We start from the raw sequence: 23,519 nt of genomic DNA, 5'->3' as shown, positions 1-23,519 counted from the left end.
CCTCCATGCCGCTTGGGGTGGCGGCGAGGTCCTCTACTGCCGTCGTGGATGGTGAGCAACCGTCCCACAGCTCATGGTGTAGATTCAGGTCGCAAATCACCGCTGCATGGCCTACGCGACGAATGTTGCCCGCAAAGTGAGCAGCGTGAGCCATTGCCGTGGGAAGGCTGCAGAGGTTCACCGTGTAGATGCTGGGGCAGGCCGGTGGGCGCACGCGGAAGGCGGTCGCCTCCAGGCAGTTGGTGCCACGAGCGACAGGCGCTCGCACGGCAGGGTGTGGCGCACCAAAAAGGCCACGCCACCGGCACGCCCACTGCAGGCCTGGCGGAAGACACCGCAGCCAATGAGCCTCGTCGCTGGGGCACTCTCGTGCCCGCACTCCTGCAGAAGAACCATGCCGGGCTGGTGCTGCGCCAGTCGAGCAGCAAGGGCAATCCTGAAGGGCGAAGGGCCGGAAGTTCTGAGCTGCCAGACAACTACGAGGCCATCCTCATCGGGGCTGCGGCTTTTGCGCACACCACCGCAGCGGGTGATGCCGACGGAGTGACCGCAATGAAACGACTGTGCGGTTCTGTCAGTCGGGCTGCAGGCAAACCGCCTCGCCGCTCCACAACTGACAGTGCGCGGGACCTTCTCGAGGGGTGACGCCGTCGTGGTCCCCATCACGCTCGCAGCAATGCCCTGCCGCAATCACTCCCACAGAGAGACAAGAAAGAGTGTGTGGGTGTGTGCCGAGAACACAGCGACTGTCATTGCCAGAGAAGGGCATCGTGGCACCGTCCGTCACGCGCCAGCACACAAAGCAACGCTCGCACCCGGCAGAGAAAAAACAACGAGGAGAGGAGAATGTCCCCAAGAGCAGGCAGCACCTTCATGCATGGCGGGCATCGTGCAGCCACGCCATCATTTCAGCACGGGACGCAAGCCAACGTCCCTAACCTCGCCAAACATTACTGCAGAGCACTGTGCAAATACTTCCGTGTGTTTGCTGGAAGAGCAGAAAAGAAAAGGCGTCCATAGTGATTGCCCCCGAAAGCAAAAAAAAAAAAAACGAAGGGATGGGGGTGAGAAATTTAAAATGCACAAATTAATAACAAAAAAAGAGCAGCAAAAAAATTTAAAGCAAATAGGAAAAAAATTAAAAAAATTACAAAAAAAAAAAAGCAATAAAAAAAAAGCCGAAGCGTGGGACTACCAGCGCACACACTCTCATTGCTCCCGTAAAGCAAAACACACACACACACAGAGAGAGAGAGAGAGGTCGCCCACTCAATGCAATGGAAACAAAAACAGAAACAGTTACGGTGCTCCGCCCATGCAGTCAGGCAAGACGGCAGCGGTGCGTGTGCTGCAAAAGAGAGCACCAACGGGCATGCATGGGTGTGCATGCATATATACAATGGGCACATTATGTGTGTGCCTCGTGGGGTGAGGTGAGGGCGAGAGTCCATGCAAGGGGACACACACAGAGAGTGAGAGAATGACGAGTGTGTGTGCGGGCGGTGCACGGCTCTCTCTCACTCACTCTCACGCGGCCACCACCGCAGCAGCAGCCGCACACGCAACAAGAAGAAGCAAAAGAGGGGAGGTGGTGTGGGGGACCGCGGTGCTGCCGTCACTGTCGCCAGGTGTCGCCGTATCATTCGTTTGAGCTGTAGTTGTTGCTGCTAGGCCTTCTTTTGTTGCTGAATATGCCGGTGGTGGTAAGCGTTCTGCAGTTGGTTTTTCTGCCGGTGCTCCCGTTACTGTCGCCGTTGGTGGTACTGGTGGTGCTGGCAGTTGTGGTTGAGGTGGTGTTGGTGCGTTGCTGGCGGTAGTCGATACGCCGAAAGAGCCTTTCGTCCCCATGGCACTCTGCCCCGCGGCGCTGTGAGCTGCATCCCCATCAGCAGTTTGACCCGTTTCATTTTCTTGTGTATCAGAGGAGTGCCGTTGTGCATCGGGTGTTGACTTCTCCGGTGTCTCCCTGTTGAGCGGTGCGTTCCCTGAAGATGTTGTTGGCCCTGACTGCTCATCGTTTTTTAAAGATTTCGTGTCCTGAGTGGATGGTGCACCGCCATTATTCCGTGAAGCATCTCCATCGTTGGAAATGGGAGATGAAGAAGCACCACCGGAAGGTGGCCCGGAAACGGGACCTTCACGTCCTTTAGGATCTTTTTTTTATCACGAGTACCACGAGAAGTGTCACTAGCACCAACAAGACTGCCATCACTAACATTTCGACCGGTACCTTCAATCCCAACGGGACCACCATCGCCTTCACCGACACCGGATGCTTGTGATGGTGATGTTGCTTGTGGTTCTTCTCCTGCTGGCGTCGGTGGTGGTGATGTTTGTGGTAGTGTTACTTTATCCTTTGTTCGAGATATGTGTGTTACCGGTAATTCATTACCTTCTTCTTGTACTCCTTTCTTCCCAACATTCTCTGTTGGTGGTTCGTTGACCAAGTTCCCTTGCTCATTGACGTTATTTCCTGAACGTGTATCCAACGAGTGATCCGCGGACCCTAAGCCCTCATCGACTGACTCAAATAATTCCGGTTTTCCTGCCTTTTCCTCTCTAGAATCAGACTGTGAACTTCCCAATGGACCCTCATTTACTCCGCCATCGACAACACCATCGACAACCGACTCCACCACCGCCGCACCGCACCACAGCACGCAGAGGGCACACACCAGCAGCACACGGCCATTCATCATCATCGCCATCACTCCTGTCAATTGCATGCAGCCTTCAGCACAAACTAACTCCCCGTCAACGCAGAGCGAAAGCAAAAAGAAAAGACAATTCACACAACCACGCACAGCGACAAATGATGGCAGCTGCAACACCATAAGGCAGCGCACAGTGACAAATGCCAGCAGCCCATCAGAAGTAGCACACACCATGAGGCAGTTGGAATCAGTGAGAGGGAAAACGCAAAATACACACAACCCGCAGTAATTAATCAGCAAAAACAACAAAACAATTAAATAAAAAAATTAAACAAAACAAAAGTAAAGAAGCAAAAAAAAAAAAAAAAAAAAAAAAAAAACTAGAAACACAAAAAAAAGGAAGCTGCACAGTATGGCTCCAGTGCGCATGCACCAGCACCCAAAAATGCGTTCACGCAAACAGTTGTATACCTGTTTTGCACATGAGTGTGTCTCCGGATTGCGTTCAACGTGACGGATACAGGTAGGAACAACATGGAGCACACAGCAGGGCAGCGGAAGCAAATAAAGCAAAGCACAATCATTATTTTCTCTTATTTATTTACATCGGACCACAGTAGACGCACACATGTCCCCGTGGTTGAGTGCTGGCACGCACAGCCCACAATACACCTCTTCAGCCCAGAGTGGTGTACGCCAGCGCGGATACGGCAAGCAGCAGCGGGGCACACACCCACGCAGAGCTGCTGAGGCTGCCGTCAATTTCGCGAAGACGTGACGGTGCGCGGGTGGTCGTAGTAGTTGGCGCCTCTGTAGTTTTCGTCGTGGTGGTGGTTGGTGCCTTTGTGGTTGTGGTCGTCGTGGTCGTTGATGCAGTCGTCTTCTTCTCTTTTTTTTTTTCGGGTACAATCAGCCCACTTTGTTCCCCTGACGCAACGGTTGGTACAGTAGGTGGCCGTAGCGGAACGCCAGGAGTTTGTAACGTGGAATGACCGGACACACCTGAAGCACCTTGACTGTTGGACGACCCACCGGATACCATACCTTGTGTGTTTTCCATACCGGCCGCAATAACTGGCTTCTCTACTTTTTCGCTTTGTTCCACTTCCTTCTCAACTGCTTCCTGTACCTCTGGTACCTTTGACACAGCGGGGACCGCACTGGGGTCATCATTAATTTCACTTACTGCCACGCACACGGAAGGGCAGCAGCACAGGGCGAGCACCAACAGGGCGCACAGCAGACGGCACGTCATCATCGTGAGTGTGGTCGTTCAGTGGTGTGGAGCTGATCTGCACAGTGAGGGACATGGAGAGCAACAGGGGAGACGAGAGGTGCGGCAGACACACACAGAGGGCACACCACATGAGGAGAGGGCAGCAGCCAGGCATGCACCGTACGCCGCACACCACGCACGACACACACTCCAATCCACGGCAGCAGGCACACACACACAAACCTGCACTCTGTAATACTTGTGTTGTACAATTGTTGTGGTCAGTGCATGCGGTCACACACAAAAGGAGTGAAAAAAGAGGAGACCACTACGGCTAGACATCAGACTGTAGGCTACCAGAGGGACGAAAAAGGCAAGAGGGCCGCGCCGCGTCGGCAATCGGTGCGTCACTTACTTGCAGATTAGGCGTCCTGCGCGATTGGTGTCGCTCATCGTGGCACATTCGCCCTCGTAGCCCCAGAGGGTGGAACAGCCAGCGCCAACCCAAACACCGCTTTCAACACGCCATTGCCACAATCGTGAAGAGCCGGCTGGCACCACACACGGCAAGAAGGACACACCAAGACACGCCATGCACCAAAGGGGCGCATCAAGCCCACAAACAGTGCGCACCGCTCCAACACCGCAGGCCCCTCCCGCACGCACGCACCATCCTCCTCCTTCCTTATGTTCGGCTCATTGCCGCCACATCCGACACCTGCACCTCACAATACCAGAGGGAAAAACAAAACAGCTGAAGCAGCAACAACAACAAAACTGCCACCTTGTTGCGCTGACGCTACTGCACGAAAGGATGCGCCGACGATGGGAGTCCATCGCGCAGGAGACGGAAAAGAGCCCAACGAGGCACCCAAGAGCCACACGTTGGCTGTCTTGTCGGGGCTGCCTCAATGCAACCCCAACAAATAGTGCCGCAACCACGGAGCCATGCACCCTGACCCACAGCGTCTTTTCACAATCAGAACAGCAGGGACAGAAGGAATTAAGACACACTACCCACAGTGCAGCAGAGCACCCGAAATATACACACAGCCAATCAAAAACGAATGCAAAAAGCCGGGAACGCAAGAAAATAAAAAGGGCGCATACAGATTAAAAGCCAAAGCATATAAATTATTTGGGGTCCACATTCTCGCAATGACGCACACACACACACAAAAAAAAAAAAAAAGGCAAAGTCACAAAAACAAGCAAAACTGTAAAAGATAAAGCCGCATGCACCAATTACGGAGGCAGAGGCAGTCGTCCCTGTCCTTCAGAGAAACAGCTGCTGGCACGACCCCGCCTCCATTGGAGCACATTTCCTTTACTTTTTTACTCATGATTAGAGTACGGTGATTTCCCCTCGTCCCAATCGCATCAAAAACGAGTGTATACATGTGGTGCTGGGAAATGTCTTTTCTCTCCATGTTACTTCGTTCACACACAGTTTTCACGGAAGTTAAACCCTCCTAGCAATAAAACAAAAACACCTTTTCCCAGAATAACAAACAATGCAATAAAAGACCGGTCATTTTGCCCATCACCCGCAAGCAAAGAAGGAAACGGGGAATGCAGTGAGTGTATCATAGTGTTATTGCTACGGCTTTGCGCATCTTGAGTGCGGGGTCAATGTGCCAAGTAAATACTCTCGCCCTGCCGCAGTTTGATTGCGCCCAGCCGCCGCGGCTGCTCAAAGAGGCACCACCACCACCGCCGCAGCGGCCACAACAAGAAGCACAAAGGGAATGAGGCCAGCAGTAGCAGCAGCCACACTGCCATCACTGTCGGCCTGCTGTACCAACGCATCGGGTATCGTCTGAAAATCGTCGCTGTTGACGGACGGAATCGGAGTGGCAGGCACGGAGGCACTGGGAATCACCGCTGGGCAATCCGCCCGCGGGTCGCCCTCCGCTCGTGCAACGTCCTCGCCGGGTGATGGCGCAAAAAAAAAAAAAAAGCGTCGGGGCCGGAGTCTCTGTTGGCTCCCTCGCTTCCACTGCCAGGTCTCCTCCCTCGCCGCTGAGTGTTGTCCCCACTTTCGGTCCGCACCCCCGGATCACCCCTCGGACCGGCATGAAGGCCACCACCAGCGACACCCGCAGCCGAAGCACCGGGAGGCTCCTTTTCAATGGAGGCACCAGACACCACAGGAGACAGCTGTGGACGAGTTTCCCCGGAGAAGGCGACCCTGAAGCAACCGCAGACTCTTCTGCTTCCTTCTCTTGCTCGTCACCCTGTCCACCCACCAACGCACTCGGAATGGCAAGACTGCTGCCGTTCGCGGCAATGGTGCACACCTCGCCGTAAGTGGGGCACTTGATCTTCCCATCTTTCTGAAAATATTTCAACGTCACTGGGATGTCAGTGCCCTCAGGGCAAGGCTGAAAAACACTGCTGCCGAGGTGCCTCTCCCTCACTGTGCCCTCCTCACACGACACCTGCGCGCACACTCCCTTGACGCTTTTATGGCCATCACCGTCCTTCGTCTCCAGTAATTCCGCGTCCAGGCACCACGAGCCACCGCCAGTCAGCGACCCACGGAGATAATCCACATTTTCGTCCGAGCACGTCCTGTACGTTGTCCCAGACGATATTTCGTGAAATTCCAAAGAAACAACAGGGTAAACGTCCTTATCCACCAGACTCTCCTTGTCCTCAACGATGCTTGCGGTGCACGTCCCAACGTGACGGCGGTAGAAGGTGCAGCGAAGCGTCTCTGTGTCTTTAGCATCGCAAAACGTGTGAGGATACTTGGCGGCAAGATTATCGATTGTATTGCACTTCTTCTCCAGGAAGTCGCAGCCACTGCGGCTGCCCCAGCTCAACGGCTCCGCCATGCTCCAATTCACGCGGTAGTATCCCATATCCTCAAACACCGCCATTATCAGAGCCGTGTGGTAGCCGGCACCAACTGCGGGGTCATCAGCTCGTCTAGCGCGTGGCGTCCCTTCCAGTGAGGGATTTCTTTTTCCCGAGGGCCATCTTCATCCTCCAGCTCCACGCCCTCGAGAGACTTACATCCAAAGTGCGCTTTCGTCTTCTCCTGAACGTGCTTCCCTGCCACCATCCTGCGGTGCGTCCCACGCACACTTCTCTCTCGCTTCTTCACCAGGCTCTTTTTTTCCATACACTCCTGGCTGAACCAAAGTGCATGCGCAATTTCGTGTGCGGCAACGCGAACGCTCCACGCCGTGTCAGGCATGTACTTCGGATCAAAGTTCATGGCGCCAATGGAAGGACAAAAATCTGTCAATGTGTTACACGTGGCCGCCCACACAGCCCTGCTATCCGTGCCCGATGGCCTAGCAGCAGCGTAGATGATAAAATCTGCATTCGGCACACCGTCACTCTTGTGCCTGGTAGGAACCGTAAAATGGCTGCACGGTCCGTTCACAGCCCTCGGTACAGTTATCGTCCCACAAGTGGGTTTCACAAGGAGTCGCTCAGTGTGCAGTTTGACGGCACCGAAGAGAATCTTTCCAGTGTGCGATTGTTTATTTGCCTCCGTCAGGAAATGCTCTGCTTTGCATGACACCTTTTGCCCCAATGCATTGTAGCACTCATCCTCTCCCTCATCGCAGTACTTCTTCCTCTTGTTCGTGCCTCTCTCCAGATATTCCATGGGAACCGCCATGCGGATCGGCTCCCAGCCACTGTCGTCATCCTGTGTGGCGACGGTGTACGCCTGCATCTCGCCCTGTCCCTTGCGCGGCACCTCACGCACCACCGCAGTCAACAGCGGGCCGTTCCTCCTCTTCAGCACGTCAAACCCAAAGCGGTACTGTGTGGCGGTGCAGCAGCAACACCACCAGTGGGAAAAGCGGTGTGTCGTGGCGTGGCTGGCGCATGACTTGAGGAAAATGCATTTCTTGGTTTCTTGTGAGTAGCAGCAGCAGCAGTGCAGCCTGGATGCGGGAGAAGAGAAACAAAGGAAAAAGAAGAGTAAGAAAAACAAAATGGCTTTGGACCAGTAATGCGTCAGAATGCGGCCCACGCAGCGGAGTAACAGGAGACCACAGAGGCGGCCATACACACAGCATGCGCAGCGACTCCACCAAATGGACAATCCGTCAATCCGCCATCGAGAGAACGTCCATCACCGTCGCACAGAGTCCTCACCAGCCGCACCGCTCCCTCCACGCGAGGTGTTTGGTCTGCTCACCTCGTGGTGTCGCAATATTTGTGTGACCATCCACTCAACATCCGCCAACGGCACAGCACCAGTCACAGGTGCAGGAGCATCGCACAGCGCGCTCTCCCAGCAGCTCATACCCTGTTGCATAACCGCACGGCAACCCCAATTGTGATGCGCAGCCCTGAGGCGGAGATGCAAAGAGTCATGCGGAAGAACCTCCTTTCACTGCTCTCCTTTCGGGGAACTCTACAACAAGCGTGCCGGCGGTGCGATCATTATGACCTTTCCATCCGCACTGCCACTGGCCAAGGAAGTTACTGTGAACTCACTGCGTAGAGGTCACCGTGTACGCCGCTGCTCTCCCGCCGCCCCACGACCACGCCGGCACTTCCAACAGAGCGGATCGGAGCGTCGACAACGGCAGCCACAGGCGCCAACACGCCGAGTCCAATGGTGCCCGCTGCGACATTCCAAAGCGCGCCGAGAGCTTCTCTAGCAGTGCAGGGGCAGCCCACGTGTGTGCAACATGTGTGTGCATGTGCTTGTGCTTGTGTGTTTGTCAGCGCCTATACTTGCAGAGCAGCTGTGCAACACAAGAGAGTCCAAATAAAGCAACGGCAGAGAGAGGCAGATAGCACACACGCAAACCACTCATATCATCACACACACACACACACACACACACACGCAGCCCGCGGAATGCGTGCACTCAACCACAACACAAGTAAAACAAAACAAAAAGCCGAACCGTGGGACGACCAGCACACACACTCTCATTGCTCCCGTGAAGCAAAATACAAACACACAGGGAGAGAGAGAGAGGTCGCCCACTCAATGCAATGGAAACAAAACAAAAACAGTTACGGTGCTCCGCCCATGCAGCCAGGCGGGACGGCGGCGGTGCGTGTCGTGCAAAAGAGAGCACCAACGGGCCTGCATGGGTGTGCATGCAATATATACAATGGGCACATTATGTGTGTGCTTCGTGGGATGGGGTGAGGACGAGAGTCCATGCAAGGGGACACACACAGAGAGTGGGTGAAAGACGAGTGTGTGTGCGGGCGGTGCATGACGCTCTCTCACTCACTCTCATGCGGCCACCACCGCAGCCGCAGCCGCACACACCACGAAACTGATGGAATCAGTGCGATTGCAGAACTCGCACACCGTCCTGCAAACCAGAAGTTTAAAAAGCAATAAGAAACAAGAATTCCAAAAAAAAAGGAAAAAAACTTAGGCTTCTTCGGGGCTCGAACCCGCGCCCCGGATGACATTGTGAGCTTGTTTTGCCACTGAGCTAAAAAAAATGTGGTCGCGCGACCCATTTTCACGTAAGGTGTTAAGTTCGATCTTCGAACAATCGAGAGCACATTTGCGTTGTCCCCTGGAAAACGAAAGCGACATGTTTAGGGTGCGCCGCCGCAGCGTGGATACCTCGATTCGTCGTCATATATCTCTCGTACGGGGCCGCAGCCGCAGCGTGAATACTTCGATTCGTCGTCATATATCTCTCGTACGGGGCCGTCGCCGCAGCGTGGATACATCGATTCGTTGTCATGTATCTCTCGTTCGGGGCGGACCGCCGCAACCTGGATAATTCGACACGTCGTCATGTATCTCTCGTCCGGGGCAGCCGCTGCAACTTGGATAATTCGACACGTCGTCATGTATCTCTCGTCCGGGGCCACCGCCCTACTCTTTTTTATTCCTTGCGGCGGCCAACCCCGGCAGTAAGGACAAAAAACAGGATCGCGTTTTTTTTAATGCTTTTCCTGTTTGGGGGGGCGGATCTTTGTTTTCTATGATTGCCCCCCCCCCCCCTTTTTTTTGTCTATTCCGGGTTGGTTTTAGGAGGCTTGATGTGCCTGCTGGGTGATCGCCGGCTTTTTTATTGGTGATTGCGTATTTTTGACTTACCGGTATGCCGCTCAGCGCCATTTTGTTTTACTTCTTTTCTGCTTATTGGGGCGTGTTGTTATTCGTCACGCGTCAGCACACACCGAGCAACATGTCAAAAAAACAAAACGCAGGCTTCTTCGCCCCTCGCGAGGGCCTCCGCAGCCACAATCCTGTGCGTGCGTGCATTCTCAGCGTTTTAAACACGGCATGTGTGTGCATGTGCTTGTGTGTTTGGCAGCGCCTATAATTGCAGAGCAGCTGTGCGCCACAAGAGAGTCAGAAGAAAGCAACGGCAGAGAGAGGCAGATAGCACACACGCACAAATTACTCATATCATCACACACAAACACACACACGTAGCCCGCGGAATGGGTGCTCTCAACCACAAAACAATGAAAAACAAAACAAAAAGCCGGAGCGTGGGACGACCAGCGCACACACTCTCATTGCTCCCGTAAAGCAAAACACACACACAGGGAGAGAGAGAGAGGTCGCCCACTCAATGCAATAAAAACAAAACAGAAACAGTTACGGTGCTCCGCCCATGCAGCCAGGCAGGACGGCAGAGGTGCGTGTCGTGCAAAAGAGAGCACCAACGGGCCTGCATGGGTGTGCATGCAATATATACAATGGGCACATTATGTGTGTGCTTCGTGGGGTGAGGTGAGGGCGAGAGTCCATGCAAGGGGACACACACACAGAGAGTGAGAAGGACAATTGTGTGTGCGGGCGGTGCACGGCTCTCCCTCCCTCACTCTCACGCGGCCACCACCGCAGCAGCAGCCGCACACGCAACAACAACAAGAAGAGGCAAAAGAGGGGGGGTGGTGTGCGAGACCGCGGTGCTGCTGTCGCTATTGCCAGGTGTCACCGTATTATTCGTTTTGGCGTCGGCGAGTGCTTTTTCTGTTTGTGTTGCTGCATCACCGGTTGTAGAAGCAAGGTTTGTATAACCAGTTTCGGAGTTCTTGTTTGTTCCTTCGTATTTAAGTGCTTGAGCATTGCTATTGTCCGCATCCGCATTTCTCCGGGCATCGGCACTGCCACTTGCGGGGATGGGTGATGCTGTTGTTCGCGCTGGACTGTCTTGCTCTGCCAAATCATCCCCTGAAGGCTGTTCCACCGCTTTGGAATCCGTTTCGTTTTCTGACGGCAATTTTTCATTCTTTTCTTCCTTTGAGTTCTGTGCGACGTTTGTTGCTCTACGGCTTCCTTCTCCTGCTGAAAAACTCGGTGCTGTTGATTTTTTTTCTGATGGTGCCAGTGCTGATCTTTCTGGTGATGGTGCTGCCGGTGATTGTGTTAATAGTGGCGTTGTTTGTTGTACGGGTGGTTTGCTGGCGGCAGACGACGACCTGGAAGGAATTCCCGTCTCCACAGTATTCTGCACGTTCTCTTTTCCGGTTGTGACCTCCTCTGTGTCTGGACTATCTTCTGTGTCCTGCTCAGTGGAGGACTGCTCTTCTGCTTCTGGTTTTGGCATCGCGGGTGCCTGTGATTTGGGCAGTGAGGGTGCTGGAGGCGTCGTTCCTGAATGCACACCTGTTTCTGAGAAATTATTCTTCTGAGACGATAAAGCACCGTCGGTATTCTGCAAACCACCAGCGGCAGCATTGGGAAGGGGAGGCGGAAAGTTCACGACAGGACCAGAAGCCTCCAAATTCAAATCCTCACTTCCGCCAGAACTTTCACTTGAGCCAACACCATCAACACCAGAAGGACTGCCACCACCGGCTTCACCGAGACCAGATGCTTTTGGTATCGTTAGTGGAGCTACCTCTTTCGATGAACTTTTGGATTTTCTGGTTTGTTGCGCATCTTCTTTTTCTTTACTTTTCTCTTTTTCTTCTTCTGGTTCTTCATCATCATCATCATCATCATCATTATCTTCTTCATCTTCTTCAGCTTCATCCTCTGAAGATGTGGGAGGTTTTTTCACTTTAATACTTCGTGCTTCATCTTTTAATTCTTGCTTGACTTGTGGAGACGTTTCAAGCTGTTTTGATTCCGGCGGAGGCCCACCACCACTCCCAGAGCCTGCCGTTTCTCCCCCGTCACATCTGCCGCCGGCACCGCACCACAGCACGCAGAGGGCACACACCAGCAGCACACGGCCAGTCATCATCATCACCATCACTCCTGTCACTTGTGTGTAGCCTTCAGCACAAACTAACTCCCCGTCAACGCAGAGCGAAAGCAAAAAGGAGAGACTCGACCGCTACACCACGCACCGTCACCGTACAGCAACAAGTGCACACACCATGAGGCAGTTGGAATCAGTACAATTGCAGAACTCACACACCGCCCTGCAAACCAGAAGTTAAAAATGCAGTGAAAAAGAACAACAACAGATTTGAGAGTCCGGCATGAGTCTCAAAAAGTAATAAAAAAACGATCAGACACGACTTTTATTTTAATGTGCCAATCAGCAAAATGTAAACGACCACTGGTTTGTGTATACTTAATGCATGGACTGAATAAAGCAAAAAAAGATCGTACTGTTCCGTGAGCCCACACAACATTCCTCACGTTTCATGCGGCATCCGGCCTGTCTCTCCAATCCTCCTCTTGTGCAGTCCGTGGGACGCACAGCCGCAGGGTCGGCACCGCGTGTGAGCAAGAGAAGGAAACAAAAGAGGGAGAAGCACGTCACTCATGACAAAGTACTGCAAACGAGCATTGGGGGAAAACACAGGAATGCTGATTATTCCAATAGGACAAAGGCAGCAAAAACAAATAAATAAATAAAAGAAAATAAAAAAACTTAAATTATTGACAAAACTCAGTGGGTAATGCTGGCAAGCTGCACAGTTATTGTTGCACGAAAAGCCGCAGTTCCACCCTCCCTCACACTTCAGCAGAGTGCCGCAGTGCCTCATAGCCCCAGAAGCAGAAGCAATAACACCCGAGACACACACCCATGCACGGTGATGTCACCAATTTCAGCCATGGCCAACAAATCCGTGAGATGCCCGTGCTCACAAAAAAACGTTGCGCACAAGTGATGCTGCGTTGTGCTCCGATGGGATCTCCGGTTTCCCAGACGTTGTGCGCAAATAATCCTGTGTGGCATCACCGCCGCCCGACACGTTATCACTCGTTCAACATTTGCTAGGGCTGTGCTGGGCTCAGGCGTGGCTGTTGCACCATCCAAGGGCATTAGATCACTGTTGCTGAGTGAATCGGGGTCGCTGTCCGTGCCCACGGCAGCGCGGCATACGTGTCCTATTCATGCTCAACGTGTTGTTAGTCGCTGGCAACTGTGTTGGCGGTGGACGGCTCGTCGTCTCTCGCTCAGCATGCGTCTGGATCCGCTGCGCTGCCATTTGACTCCCCGGAGAGCCGCGCTCCCTCTGAGGCCTCACCGCGCAGCTGCCGGCAGCTTTGCATGCTCCTGCCGAGCGGAGTGTCCTGTCACTGAGCATGGCCTCAGACAGTTTTCCCAGTTCCCCGTCTGGCAGCAGCATCCCAATCGCCCACACGAGTTCCTGCCGCCACAGACTCCCTCTCGACGATGGAGGTGCTCCGCCTTTTCCCGCTGGCGGTGCACAACGACGTCACCGAGAGGAGTTCCACCGTGCCGCTTTCACTGGCGGATCGAGGTCGCGCTGTTGGCTCCACATTTTCCTCATGACAATGCGGAATCCCACGCAACGTGACAGCGGATGCCATCATGGCACGATCCCTCCCGCAGGAATGCGTCAATGCCTGGCGCGTGGGCTTCCTCGTTGCAGTGAAGCGACGGAACTGAGAGGAAGTGCAGGAGGAAAAGGAAGGCGCGCACACCGCGTGAAAGGCGCTTGTCGGTGTGGCGAGGGCTCTAATCCTGGTGTCAACCCGGACGTCGTGCCCTGAGTGGCGGCACGGCGCACAGGCGCGTTGCGACTCCTGCCCGCTCTTCGACAGGCCCGCACGCGCCCTGCATATCACAAGTAACTCCCTGTGTCGGTGGCGCCGTCCTTTCTTCACTGAGGAGGTCGGCCCGCCACTGCCTCCGCCGGAACTTCTTCCAGACGTGAGCACCGCAACTTCTTTCCGACCAGCGAGCGGCGGATTGAAGTCGTCCTGCCCAAACTGCGGCAGAGTGCGCTCGTTTGTCCGCAATATGACGGCACATGCCCGACGTGCTCGGCCTGGCGTTCCGATAGTGGGAGAGGGCCTCAACTTTGCATGCCGCAATGGCTCCACCGTCTTCTTAACAGACGTCTTGCGCGCAGGTTGCCACCGAACTCGCCAAGCATACCAGCAGACAGGACACGCAGGAAGCACAAACGCGGGCATTCGAGATGGACCAGGCCCTTCCGCCACCGCCGCATCACGGACGCCACGTGCTGCTGATCCCCGACGGACCACGGGAGACTCCGCTTCATCCACTGTGGTAATGCCCCGTCGTTGGGAATAAGGGGTGCGACTGTTTGGGACTGCCTCAGCCTGCAAAACGAACTGTTTGCGACGGAATACTTGCCACTTTTGTACGGACGGCTCTTGCGCTCCTCACCCGTTATTTGTAAAAGAGTGCGACCAAAACAAGATAACAAGTTGCTTTGTGATAAATATTGGCTGCGCCTCCCGTGGGCCAACAATTCACGTGGTGTGCGGGGATCATTCTTTTTTAATTGTTACTTTGCTTTTGTTTTGCTGTGGGCGCTGCGCCTTCTCTTGTGTGTGTGCGTGCCCTCCGTGAGGGGTGCCGACACGACGGACCGCTCTCGCCGTGTTTGCATGGGGTGGAGCCTTGTGTGCCGCTCCTGTTTGCTTCTCCCTCTTCCATCTGTGTGTTGGTGTTGCGGCAGGGCTGTGTGTGTGTGCCTGTTGCCGTGGATTGGAGTGTGTGTCGTGCGTGGTGTGCGGTGTACGGTGCATGCCTGGCTGCTGCCCTCTCCTCATGTGGTGTGCCCTCTGTGTGTGTGTCTGCCGCACCTCTCGTCTCCCTGTTGCTCTACATGTCCCTCACTGTGCAGATCAGCTCCACACCACTGAACGACCACACTCACGATGATGACGTGCCGTCTGCTGTGCTCCCTGTTGTTGCTTGTCCTGTGCTGCTGCCCGTCCGTGTGCGTGACAACAAGTGAAGAAACAGCTGGTAAATCTGGAAGTGATCCCGTTTCACCAAATTCTAATCCAGAAGGACAAAATCATTTGACGGAATCGCTAAGTACAACTCCTTCTCCACCAGAGAATAAAGAAGAAGGAAGAGAGACGGAAGATTCACAAAAAATGGAGGCTCTTGCGTCACATACAACGAGTACAGTAACCGAAACACCACAGTCACAAAATACTTCCAATAATACACAGGATCAAGATGGTGGGAAACCCACTACTGAAGTTGCAGATATTGATAAGGCCAATATGTCAAATGAACAAAATAAGAAAAAATATGCACCAACTGCGACCACAACGACGACCACGAAGACCACCACCAAGGCACCAGAGGCACCAAGTACTGCGACTACAAAGGCGCCAACTACGACGACCACCCGCGCACCGTCAATTCTTCGCGAAATCGACGGCAGCCTCAGCAGCTCTGCGTGGGTGTGTGCCCCGCTGCTGCTTGTCGTATCCGCGCTGGCGTACACCACTTTGGGCTGAAGAAGTGTATGCGGGCTGTGCGTGCCAGCACTCAACCGTGGGGATTTGTGCGCGTTCACTGTGGTCCGATGTAAATAAATAAGAGAAAATAATGATTGTGTGTTTTGCTTCATTTGCTTCCGCTGCCCTGCTGTGTGCTCCGTGTTGCTGCTCCCTGTATCCGTCACGTTGAATACATAACAGACACACTTATATGCAAAACACGCACACAATTGTTTGCGTGGACGCATTTTTTTTGTGCTGGTGCATGCGCACTGGAGTCATTCGGTGCAGTTTTTTTTTTTTTTTTTGCTTTACTTTATTGCTGCTTGTTATTCCTGCGTGCACGCGTCTCCCATGCTCATTACAACAACTCTCATTTAAACGCCACCCCTTCTTCTCTATACTGCCGCTGCTGATGCGTCTGTGTGTTCTTCTCATCCTCCTCTCTTTGCCCCTCTCTAGACTGTGTGTGCAGCCGTGATGATGATGGTGACTGGCCGCCTGCTGTTGCTATGTGCCCTCTGTGTGCTGTGGTGCGGTGCCGGCGGTGGTGGATGTTCTGAAGCAGCTCCAGAAGCTCAGCTTATTGAGTCCGAAGACAATAAACGTAAGGGTGACAACACCACAACTGATGGCGTTGGAGAAGTTGACCGGTTAGGTCAACCGGCAGCGTCGCAAGCAGCAGAATCGGTGCCTGTATCGGGAGCGGAAGAGGAATCGGCATCGAACCCATCACCGGCAAAACAATCCGCAGCAAAGGCATCGGAAGTGGCAAATGCAACGACGGAAAACAACAAGAACACAACGAAAAAAGAAGATAAAGCTGATAATGAGGAATTGAAGGATGAGGAAAAGGAAGACGAGGAAGAGGAAGAGGGAGAGGAAGAGGAAGATGAAGTAGAAGTGGATGATGGCAAAGAAGAGACGGAGGAAGAGAAAAAGGAAGAAGAAAAAGATGATACCAGCACTACAAAGAGGATTTCAGAAGGCGGTCAGGAAGAGCCAACTTTATCTTCTCGTGTGGAGGAAGCATCGAATAAAACAAAACCCCAAAGCACTCAAACAACTGGCGACAAAGATCCAGCAGCTGATGGTGCAGTGACGCAAGAAGAAAAACAAAATGAAAATAAAGAAGCCAATCCGAAGGAAACACCAGTCGAAGCCACAGTAATGAAAACCACGACGGCGACGACTGGCGACAGTGAAGGCAGCACCGCGGTCTCCCACAGCACCTTCCCTCTTTTGCTTCTTCTTGTTGCGTGTGCGGCTGCGGCTGCGGTGGTGGCCGCGTGAGAGTGAGGGAGGGAGAGCCGTGCACCGCCCGCACACACACTCGTCCTTCACTCCCTCTCTGTGTGTGTCCCCTTGCATGGACTCTCGCCCTCACCTCACCCCACGAGGCACACACATAATGTGCCCATTGTATATATGCATGCACACCCATGCAGGCCCGTTGGTGCTCTCTTTTGCACCACACGCACCGCTGCCGTCCTGCCTGGCTGCATGGGCGGAGCACCGTAACTGTTTCTGTTTTGTTTCCATTGCATTGAGTGGGCGACCTCTCTCTCTCTCTCTCCCTGTGTGTGTGTTTTGCTTTACGGGAGCAATGAGAGTGTGTGCGCTGGTCGTCCCACGGTTTTTTTTTATTGTTTTTATTTTTTTACTTTTTTTGTGGTTGAGTGCACCCATTCCAGTTTTTTTTTTTTTGAATTGGTGGATGCTTTGACTGCGGACGCCCAAAATTGTCTTTTCGAATTCTTGTATTCCTTCTTTCTTATTGAGAGAGTGTCAGCCTCTTGTATCCTTGTGACGCCACCAAGATGTTTTTTTTGACATACGCCATGCGTCCGTTCATCGACGTTACTTTGCGGCCTGCGGCGCTCCCTGTGCTCGTGTTATTGATGATGTCTGCGATGCGATTTGTCGGCGGATGTCTTGCTGTCAGCCTGACGTGTCCTTCGTTCCTTGACGATTTTTTGCGCACAGACGGTGCGTGGGCGTCTCTGGTGGTAGTGAGGGACGCGTGTCTCAGAGCGCAGGATGCGTCGCGGATGTGCGGCGTCGTTTGTGAGAACCGATGGGTGACCATCCGCATCCAGGCGTCATCAACGGACTGTGAGGGCAGCATAAGGCACTGCGGCTTCTTTTGGTGTTGCGCAAAGAATTTATTGGACGGTGCTTTGTATTCAATCTTTTGCAGCTTTTGTGGGGAAGGTGGGAGGTTGAGGGCATTAGGACTGAATTCATTTGAGTGGCTGCGTTCCGTTGAGTTGCGGCCAGTCGTGGCACTCTTTTGGGGTTTTGCCGTTCGTCTCTTTTGTTTACTTCCCACCGCAGCACGTGGATAACACTGATCCGAAGAACATTTGTTTGACCGCGTGTGAGCTGCTGCCGTGCGTGGTGCATGGACTATGTGATTGTGTGGGGAGGTGCATTGGGGTGACGAATACTTCTGTTTGGCGTGTTGCGGTGTGCCGGAATGATGTTCGGATGACATGTGAGGGGTGTTGTTTGTGATTTGTGTGTCTTCTCTGGTGGAGCCGACATGTGTGCGGGGATTGTGGCATTGCTGGCTGACAGCTCCACGTCACTTTTCGGCATTCCTGGATGTGCTGAGGAATGACGGCTGGCGACCAGCGTGTTGGTGCTGCTGGTGGGAATAAGTGCATCGGGAATAGGCCGTTTTCTCTTTTCCGTGCTGGAGCCGATGAACTGGCACGAGGGCACCGGCTGCAGGCTGCCTGCCAGCACGTGTGAGCAGCGGATCCATGCACACACCGACGCTCATCGCAAGAGCGTGTGCGATCACAGTGGCCTTTTGTGGCGTGCTTTTGTGGACGTCAGCCCATCGAAGAATGTGTGAAGCAAACGGCTGACTGCACACGAGGAAAATAAGTGCGTGCACTGTGCCGTGTTTCAGCGTCGATGGCAGGGCGGCAGGAAGCCCGTGCTGGCAACTGAGATGTTTGCGTCGCGAGGGATGTCGGTGTTGATTTTGGATCGTCGAGGGTGAAGTGATTTTGCTGCTGCCCGTGTGTGTGACCACTCCGGCAGAGGGCGGACACAAAAGGGAGAGATGCAGGCGCTGCGTGTGTGTGTGTGCGGGTGCCATGCAACAACGTCACAACAAACATGCTGCGACTCGGTGACCCTCACATTGTTGTGGTTCTCACGAACAGCCGAGGCACGGCCCACACCGATGCACTTAGTGGACGGAGTGAGGCATCTTTTGAGGCGCAGCAGGGAACAGGATTTGTTGACGCAGCCACGACGTGCATGGAGTGTCACGATGGCACAGTCAGCTGTGGCTGGTGGAATATTCACTTCTCGGAGGCAACAGAGAGAGAGAGAGAGAGAGAGAGAGAGAGCTGCTCCTGCTGCTGGCGTCGTTGCTGCCTCTTTTGGCCTCCCATGCCGATTATTGTCTGTCCGCTGATCATGGGTGGCATGCCTCCACTAGTGACGTCGTCTGCAGGCATTTCACAGCACCAGTGAAACACACATCACGTCGCATGCTTTGGCTGTGGATATGGTGTCGTGAGTGCAGCCGGCATTATTTTGCCCGACTTCTTTTCACTGCTTTGCGACGAATAGATGCGTCGCCGCCCGAGTCATTCACTGCAGCTCCGTGTGTTGTGCTGCCGGCACAAGACTCTCTTGTTGTCTGACGCCTGGATGACAGTCGAACACCACTGCGTTGGGACATGCAAGGATTTGGACTGCCGCTCACGGTGTTGGGCACCGCTGTTTGGATGCGGCGGCCACACGAGCGGATGTATTGTGGCACAATCAAATGCGTGAAGTACGCGGAATCACAGCGGCTGCAATAATATCAGCGGTGTGGCACCACGGAATGTGTGAGAGGGTGATGCATGATGAATCACAGTGGACGGCATGCGAGGGAAGTGCACCGCGACGGAGCGTCATCCCGCCCTCAGCCTGCAGGGGAATGTACACCCACAAAATATATGGCCGAGACACCACCAAACACACATGCCCTTCCATGCACCAATAAATAGGAGCGAAGGTGCGTTCTGGTGTGTGGGAGTCCACTCACATATTTTCATTTCCACCGCAATAAACGGTGAGGAATCAGGAGCCACAGCAACGAAAGGAAAAACAAACATCTATTGCATCACTTTACCAGCGAAAGGCAGGAACAATACAAACCGAATTATTGGCTGCACCAACAAAAGAAACATTTAAAAGAGGAGAAAACATAATAATTGTGCACCCTGCAGAAATCCCCAACACACGACCCAGGCATGAAGGTGTACCCTCCGCAAGACAAAGAAAAAAAGTATGCAGGCATCTGCCAACATCCAAACAGAAACACAAATAAATGGTTGCTTGCATTATTCCATTCCTTGCACTTATATTTGCATTTGCGGCTGCTGCTGTGATGGTGGTTGCCGGGCCTGCATGAAGTGGTGTGCGCTGAATATGAACGAAGGCCGAAGGTAACTGAATTGATTTTGTGATGAATATTGGCTGCACTTCCCGTGGAACAACATTTCACGTGATGTGCGGCGATCTTCTTTTTTTTGTTACTTTGCTTTTGTGTTGCTGTGTGCGCTGCGCCTTCTCTTGTGTGTGTGCGTATCCTCCGTGAGGGGTGCAGACACGACGGACCGCTCTCGCCGTATGTGCATGCGGTGGAGCCCTGTGTGCCGCTCCTGTTTGCTTCTCCCTCTTCCATCTGTGTGTTGGTGTTGCGGCAGGGCTGTGTGTGTGTGTGTGCCTGCTGCCGTGGATTGGAGTGTGTGTTGTGTGTGGTGTGCGGCGTACGGTGCATGCCTGGCTGCTGCCCTCTCCTCATGTGGTGTGCCCTCTGTGTGTGTCTGCCGCACCTCTCATCTCCCTGTTGCTCTCCATGTCCCTCACTGTGCAGATCAGCTCCACACCACTGAACGACCACACTCACGATGATGATGAAGTGCCGTCTGCTGTGCGCCCTGTTGGTGCTCGCCCTGTGCTGCTGCCCGTCCTTATGCGCGGCTGATTCACCGGGGAAGCCTTCAGTTTCCGAAGTTCAAGTTGATGGTAAAGGCACCGGTCAATTGTCCCATGCACCTGGAGAAACACCAGCCACGACGGTCGGTTCGGCAGTTCCGGGGCCGGTTGAACGGGGAAGCGAAGCTGGACATGGTGGAGGTGCGACCAAGCCAGAACCGCAACCAAATGCTGCTTCCAATAATTTACAAGAAGGTGATGATATGAAAAAGGCAGAAAATGGCACGAGTTCGTCCGCAGAACACAGAAATAAGAGTGAAGAAGATTCCGCCCAGAAGACCACGACAACTGCAACCACTACAACAACGACGACAACCACCACCACGACCACTGCGCCAGAGGCATCAAGTACTACGAATACCGAGGCGCCAACTTCGACGACCACCCGCGCACCGTCACGTCTTCGCGAAATCGACGGCAGCCTCAGCAGCTCTGCGTGGGTGTGTGCCCCGCTGCTGCTCGCCGTATCCGCGCTGGCGTACACCACTCTGGGCTGAAGAGGTGTGTGCGGGCTGTGCGTGCCAGCACTCAACCACGGGGACATGTGTGCGTCTACTGTGGTCCGATGTAAATAAATAAATGAGAATAATCTTCTGGGCAGCTGGCCGGATCCTGAAATAATCTATGGAAACCAAACAAGTTAGGAAAAAAGGTTCGTTAGTTAATTGCTTCAATGTTTTCTTTTCATTCAATATATATAAATTCTGTGGACCACTAGCATGGTCCTTAGTTCTCAGTTAGGATTTACATATTATTACTTACGAAGTGGCAGACTTTGGGGTCCTCCAACCACAAGACCCCGCCGCGTGGTGGGAATCAAAAGGGGGTGGGTGGGATGGCAAAATAAAAACAAAAAATTATCTTGCCGCTATCGGCTCCCTGCCCCTACAAAGTCGCGTTCTTCCCAAAAGATTCATACGGTAGAAAAGTATCATAAAGAATGTCTGCATTTATCAGGATGTAAAAATACATTAATTAAGTTAGCCAGCTCTCCCGCGATCATTCTTTTCACAAGCTCCTAGAAAATAATGATTGTTTTTTGCTTCATTTGCTTCCGCTGCCCTGCTGTGTGCTCCATTTTGCTGCTCCCTGTATCCGTCACGTTGAACGCAATCCGGAGACACACTCATGTGCAAAACAGACATACAACTGTTTGCGTGGACGCATTTTTGGGTGCTGGTGCATGCGCACTGGAGCCATACTGTGCAGCTTTTTTTTGTGTGTTTTTAATTTTTTTTTTACTTTATTGCTGTTTGTTTACCTGTGTTTTGTTTTTAATTGCTTCGTGTGTTTTTTCTGTTCACTTGCTACGGGGCGTTGTGTGTGTTTTTTTCCTTCCCACTGGTTCCAACTGCCTCATGGCGCATGCGCTGCCGTTGCTGGACTGCTGCCATTTGTGTCTGTGTGGTGGCTTTGTGTGGTGTAGCGGCCGTGTCTCTCCTTTTATTTTGCTCTGCGTTGACGGGGAGTTAGTTTGTGCTGAAGACTGCATGCAAGTGACAGCAGTGATGATGGCGATGATGATGAATGGCCGTGTGCTGCTGGTGTATGCTCTCTGCGTGCTGTGGTGCGGTGCGGCGGTAATGGAGTCGGTTGTCGATGATGTTGTCGATGGCGGAGTAAAGGAGGGTCCATTGGGAGATTCACAGTCTGATTCTAGAGACGAAAAAGCAGCAAAACCGGAATTATTTGAGTCAGTCGATGAGGGTGTAGGGTCCGCGGATCACTCGTTGGATACACGTTCAGGAACCAGCGTCAATGAGCAAGGGAACTTGGTCAAAGAACCACAAACAGGGAATGTTGGGAAGAAAGGGGTAGAAGGAGAAGGCCTCGGAACACAACGCAATGAAGTACATGAACAGCAAGTAGAAGAGGAAGTCAAAGAACTAACGGTGAAACAGAAATCTCAAACAAAGGATAAAGTAACAGTACCACAATCACTACCACCGACGCCAGCAGGCACAATAACATCCCCACCACCACCAACAGCATCAATGCAAGAATCACCGAGAACGCCAGGACAACCACAAGAAAACTCACAAAAATCAGCAGGGCAGCCACCAAAGCTACAAGTACAACCACCATCATCACCAGCAGCGTCCGCTGAAGGTGAAGCCGATGGCGGTCTTGTTGGTGCTAGTGACACTTCTCGTGTTACTGGTGATAAAAACAAAGATCCTAAAGAAAGTGAAGGTCGCGTTTCCGGGCCACCTTCCGGTGGTGCTTCTTCATCTCCCATTTCCAACAATGGAGATGCTTCACGGAATAATGGCGGTGCACCATCCACCCAGGACACGACATCTCTAAAAAACAATGAGCAGTCAGGGCCAACAACATCTTCAGGGAACGCACCACTCAACAGGGAGACACCGGAGAGGTCAACACCCGATGCACAACGGCACTCCTCTGATACACAAGAAAATGAAACGGGTCAAACTGCTGATGGGGATGCAGCTCACAGCGCCGCGGGGCAGAGTGCCATGGGGACGAAAGACTCTTCCGGCGTATCGACTACCGCCAGCAACGCACCAACAACACCTCAACCACAACTGCCAGCACCACCAGTACCACCAACGGCGACAGTAACGGGAGCACCGGCAGAAAAACCAACTGCAGAACGATTGCCACCACCGGCAGATTCAACACCAGGAGAAGGCCTAGCAGCAACAACTACAGCTCAAACGAATGATACGGCGACACCTGGCGACAGTGACGGCAGCACCACGGTCTCCCACACCACCTCCCCTCTTTTGCTTCTTCTTCTTGTTGCGTGTGCGGCTGCGGCTGCGGTGGTGGCCGCGTGAGAGTGAGGGAGAGAGAGCCGTGCACCGCCCACACACACACTCGTCCTTCTCTCACTCTCTGTGTGTGTCCCCTTGCATGGACTCTCGCCCTCACCTCACCCCACGAAGCACACACATAATGTGCCCATTGTATATATGCATGCACACCCATGCAGGCCCGTTGGTGCTCTCTTTTGCACGACACGCACCGCTGCCGTCCTGCCTGGCTGCATGGGCGGAGC

At 53.3% G+C, this 23,519-nt stretch overlaps 6 protein-coding genes and 2 pseudogenes across 6 annotated transcripts, besides 25 other annotated features; 4 read left to right on the top strand and 4 right to left on the bottom strand.

The window, feature by feature from the left end:
- Window positions 1-486: part of a mobile genetic element that runs on past the window's edge.
- Window positions 1-9,786: part of a sequence feature (areas not merged during assembly with more than two copies in the genome that could not be assigned to a particular haplotype) that runs on past the window's edge.
- Window positions 1,033-1,177: a sequence feature (T-rich).
- Window positions 1,527-2,708, bottom strand: Tc00.1047053506599.280 (annotated as a pseudogene).
- Window positions 1,756-1,818: a microsatellite.
- Window positions 2,971-3,052: a sequence feature (T-rich).
- Window positions 3,331-3,912, bottom strand: Tc00.1047053506599.270 (mucin TcMUCII, putative; the record flags this gene model as incomplete). Its single annotated transcript, XM_815549.1, has 1 exon — window positions 3,331-3,912. One exon carries the CDS (start codon window positions 3,910-3,912, stop codon window positions 3,331-3,333), a length of 582 nt encoding a protein of 193 aa, XP_820642.1.
- Window positions 3,443-3,541: a microsatellite.
- Window positions 6,158-7,723, bottom strand: Tc00.1047053506599.250 (annotated as a pseudogene).
- Window positions 8,669-8,698: a microsatellite.
- Window positions 9,787-10,088: a sequence feature (haploid, Esmeraldo-like haplotype).
- Window positions 10,089-11,796: a sequence feature (areas not merged during assembly with more than two copies in the genome that could not be assigned to a particular haplotype).
- Window positions 10,665-12,041, bottom strand: Tc00.1047053506599.240 (mucin-associated surface protein (MASP), putative; the record flags this gene model as incomplete). The annotated part of the gene is made up of 1 exon (XM_815548.1): window positions 10,665-12,041. The coding sequence occupies one exon, from the start codon at window positions 12,039-12,041 to the stop codon at window positions 10,665-10,667; it is 1,377 nt and encodes a 458-aa protein (XP_820641.1).
- Window positions 11,725-11,766: a sequence feature (GA-rich).
- Window positions 11,767-11,819: a microsatellite.
- Window positions 11,797-16,374: a sequence feature (heterozygous, Esmeraldo-like haplotype).
- Window positions 12,642-12,681: a sequence feature (AT_rich).
- On the top strand, window positions 14,903-15,499 carry Tc00.1047053506599.224 (mucin TcMUCII, putative; the record flags this gene model as incomplete). Its single annotated transcript, XM_815560.1, has 1 exon — window positions 14,903-15,499. One exon carries the CDS (start codon window positions 14,903-14,905, stop codon window positions 15,497-15,499), a length of 597 nt encoding a protein of 198 aa, XP_820653.1.
- Tc00.1047053506599.210 (mucin-associated surface protein (MASP), putative) lies at window positions 15,962-16,774 on the top strand (the record flags this gene model as incomplete). Its single annotated transcript, XM_815547.1, has 1 exon — window positions 15,962-16,774. One exon carries the CDS (start codon window positions 15,962-15,964, stop codon window positions 16,772-16,774), a length of 813 nt encoding a protein of 270 aa, XP_820640.1.
- Window positions 16,328-16,437: a sequence feature (CT-rich).
- Window positions 16,375-20,205: a sequence feature (areas not merged during assembly with more than two copies in the genome that could not be assigned to a particular haplotype).
- Window positions 17,118-17,152: a sequence feature (AT_rich).
- Window positions 18,820-18,849: a microsatellite.
- Window positions 20,206-20,818: a sequence feature (haploid, Esmeraldo-like haplotype).
- Window positions 20,407-20,991, top strand: Tc00.1047053506599.189 (mucin TcMUCII, putative; the record flags this gene model as incomplete). The annotated part of the gene is made up of 1 exon (XM_815559.1): window positions 20,407-20,991. The coding sequence occupies one exon, from the start codon at window positions 20,407-20,409 to the stop codon at window positions 20,989-20,991; it is 585 nt and encodes a 194-aa protein (XP_820652.1).
- Window positions 20,773-20,825: a microsatellite.
- Window positions 20,819-21,672: a sequence feature (areas not merged during assembly with more than two copies in the genome that could not be assigned to a particular haplotype).
- Window positions 21,079-21,514: a mobile genetic element.
- Window positions 21,673-21,926: a sequence feature (heterozygous, non-Esmeraldo-like haplotype).
- Window positions 21,927-22,794: a sequence feature (areas merged during assembly that could not be assigned to a particular haplotype. This can correspond to areas where the two haplotypes were merged or to regions with more than two copies in the genome that were merged during assembly.).
- On the top strand, window positions 22,003-23,298 carry Tc00.1047053506599.170 (mucin-associated surface protein (MASP), putative; the record flags this gene model as incomplete). The annotated part of the gene is made up of 1 exon (XM_815546.1): window positions 22,003-23,298. One exon carries the CDS (start codon window positions 22,003-22,005, stop codon window positions 23,296-23,298), a length of 1,296 nt encoding a protein of 431 aa, XP_820639.1.
- Window positions 22,795-23,519: part of a sequence feature (heterozygous, non-Esmeraldo-like haplotype) that runs on past the window's edge.
- Window positions 23,005-23,067: a microsatellite.

Source organism: Trypanosoma cruzi, genomic scaffold (assembly GCF_000209065.1).
Source record: "Trypanosoma cruzi strain CL Brener 1047053516653 genomic scaffold, whole genome shotgun sequence".
Taxonomy (NCBI): Eukaryota; Euglenozoa; class Kinetoplastea; order Trypanosomatida; family Trypanosomatidae; genus Trypanosoma; species Trypanosoma cruzi.
The sequence above is the reverse complement of the archived record's forward strand: the minus strand, read 5'-3'. Positions and strand labels throughout refer to the sequence as shown.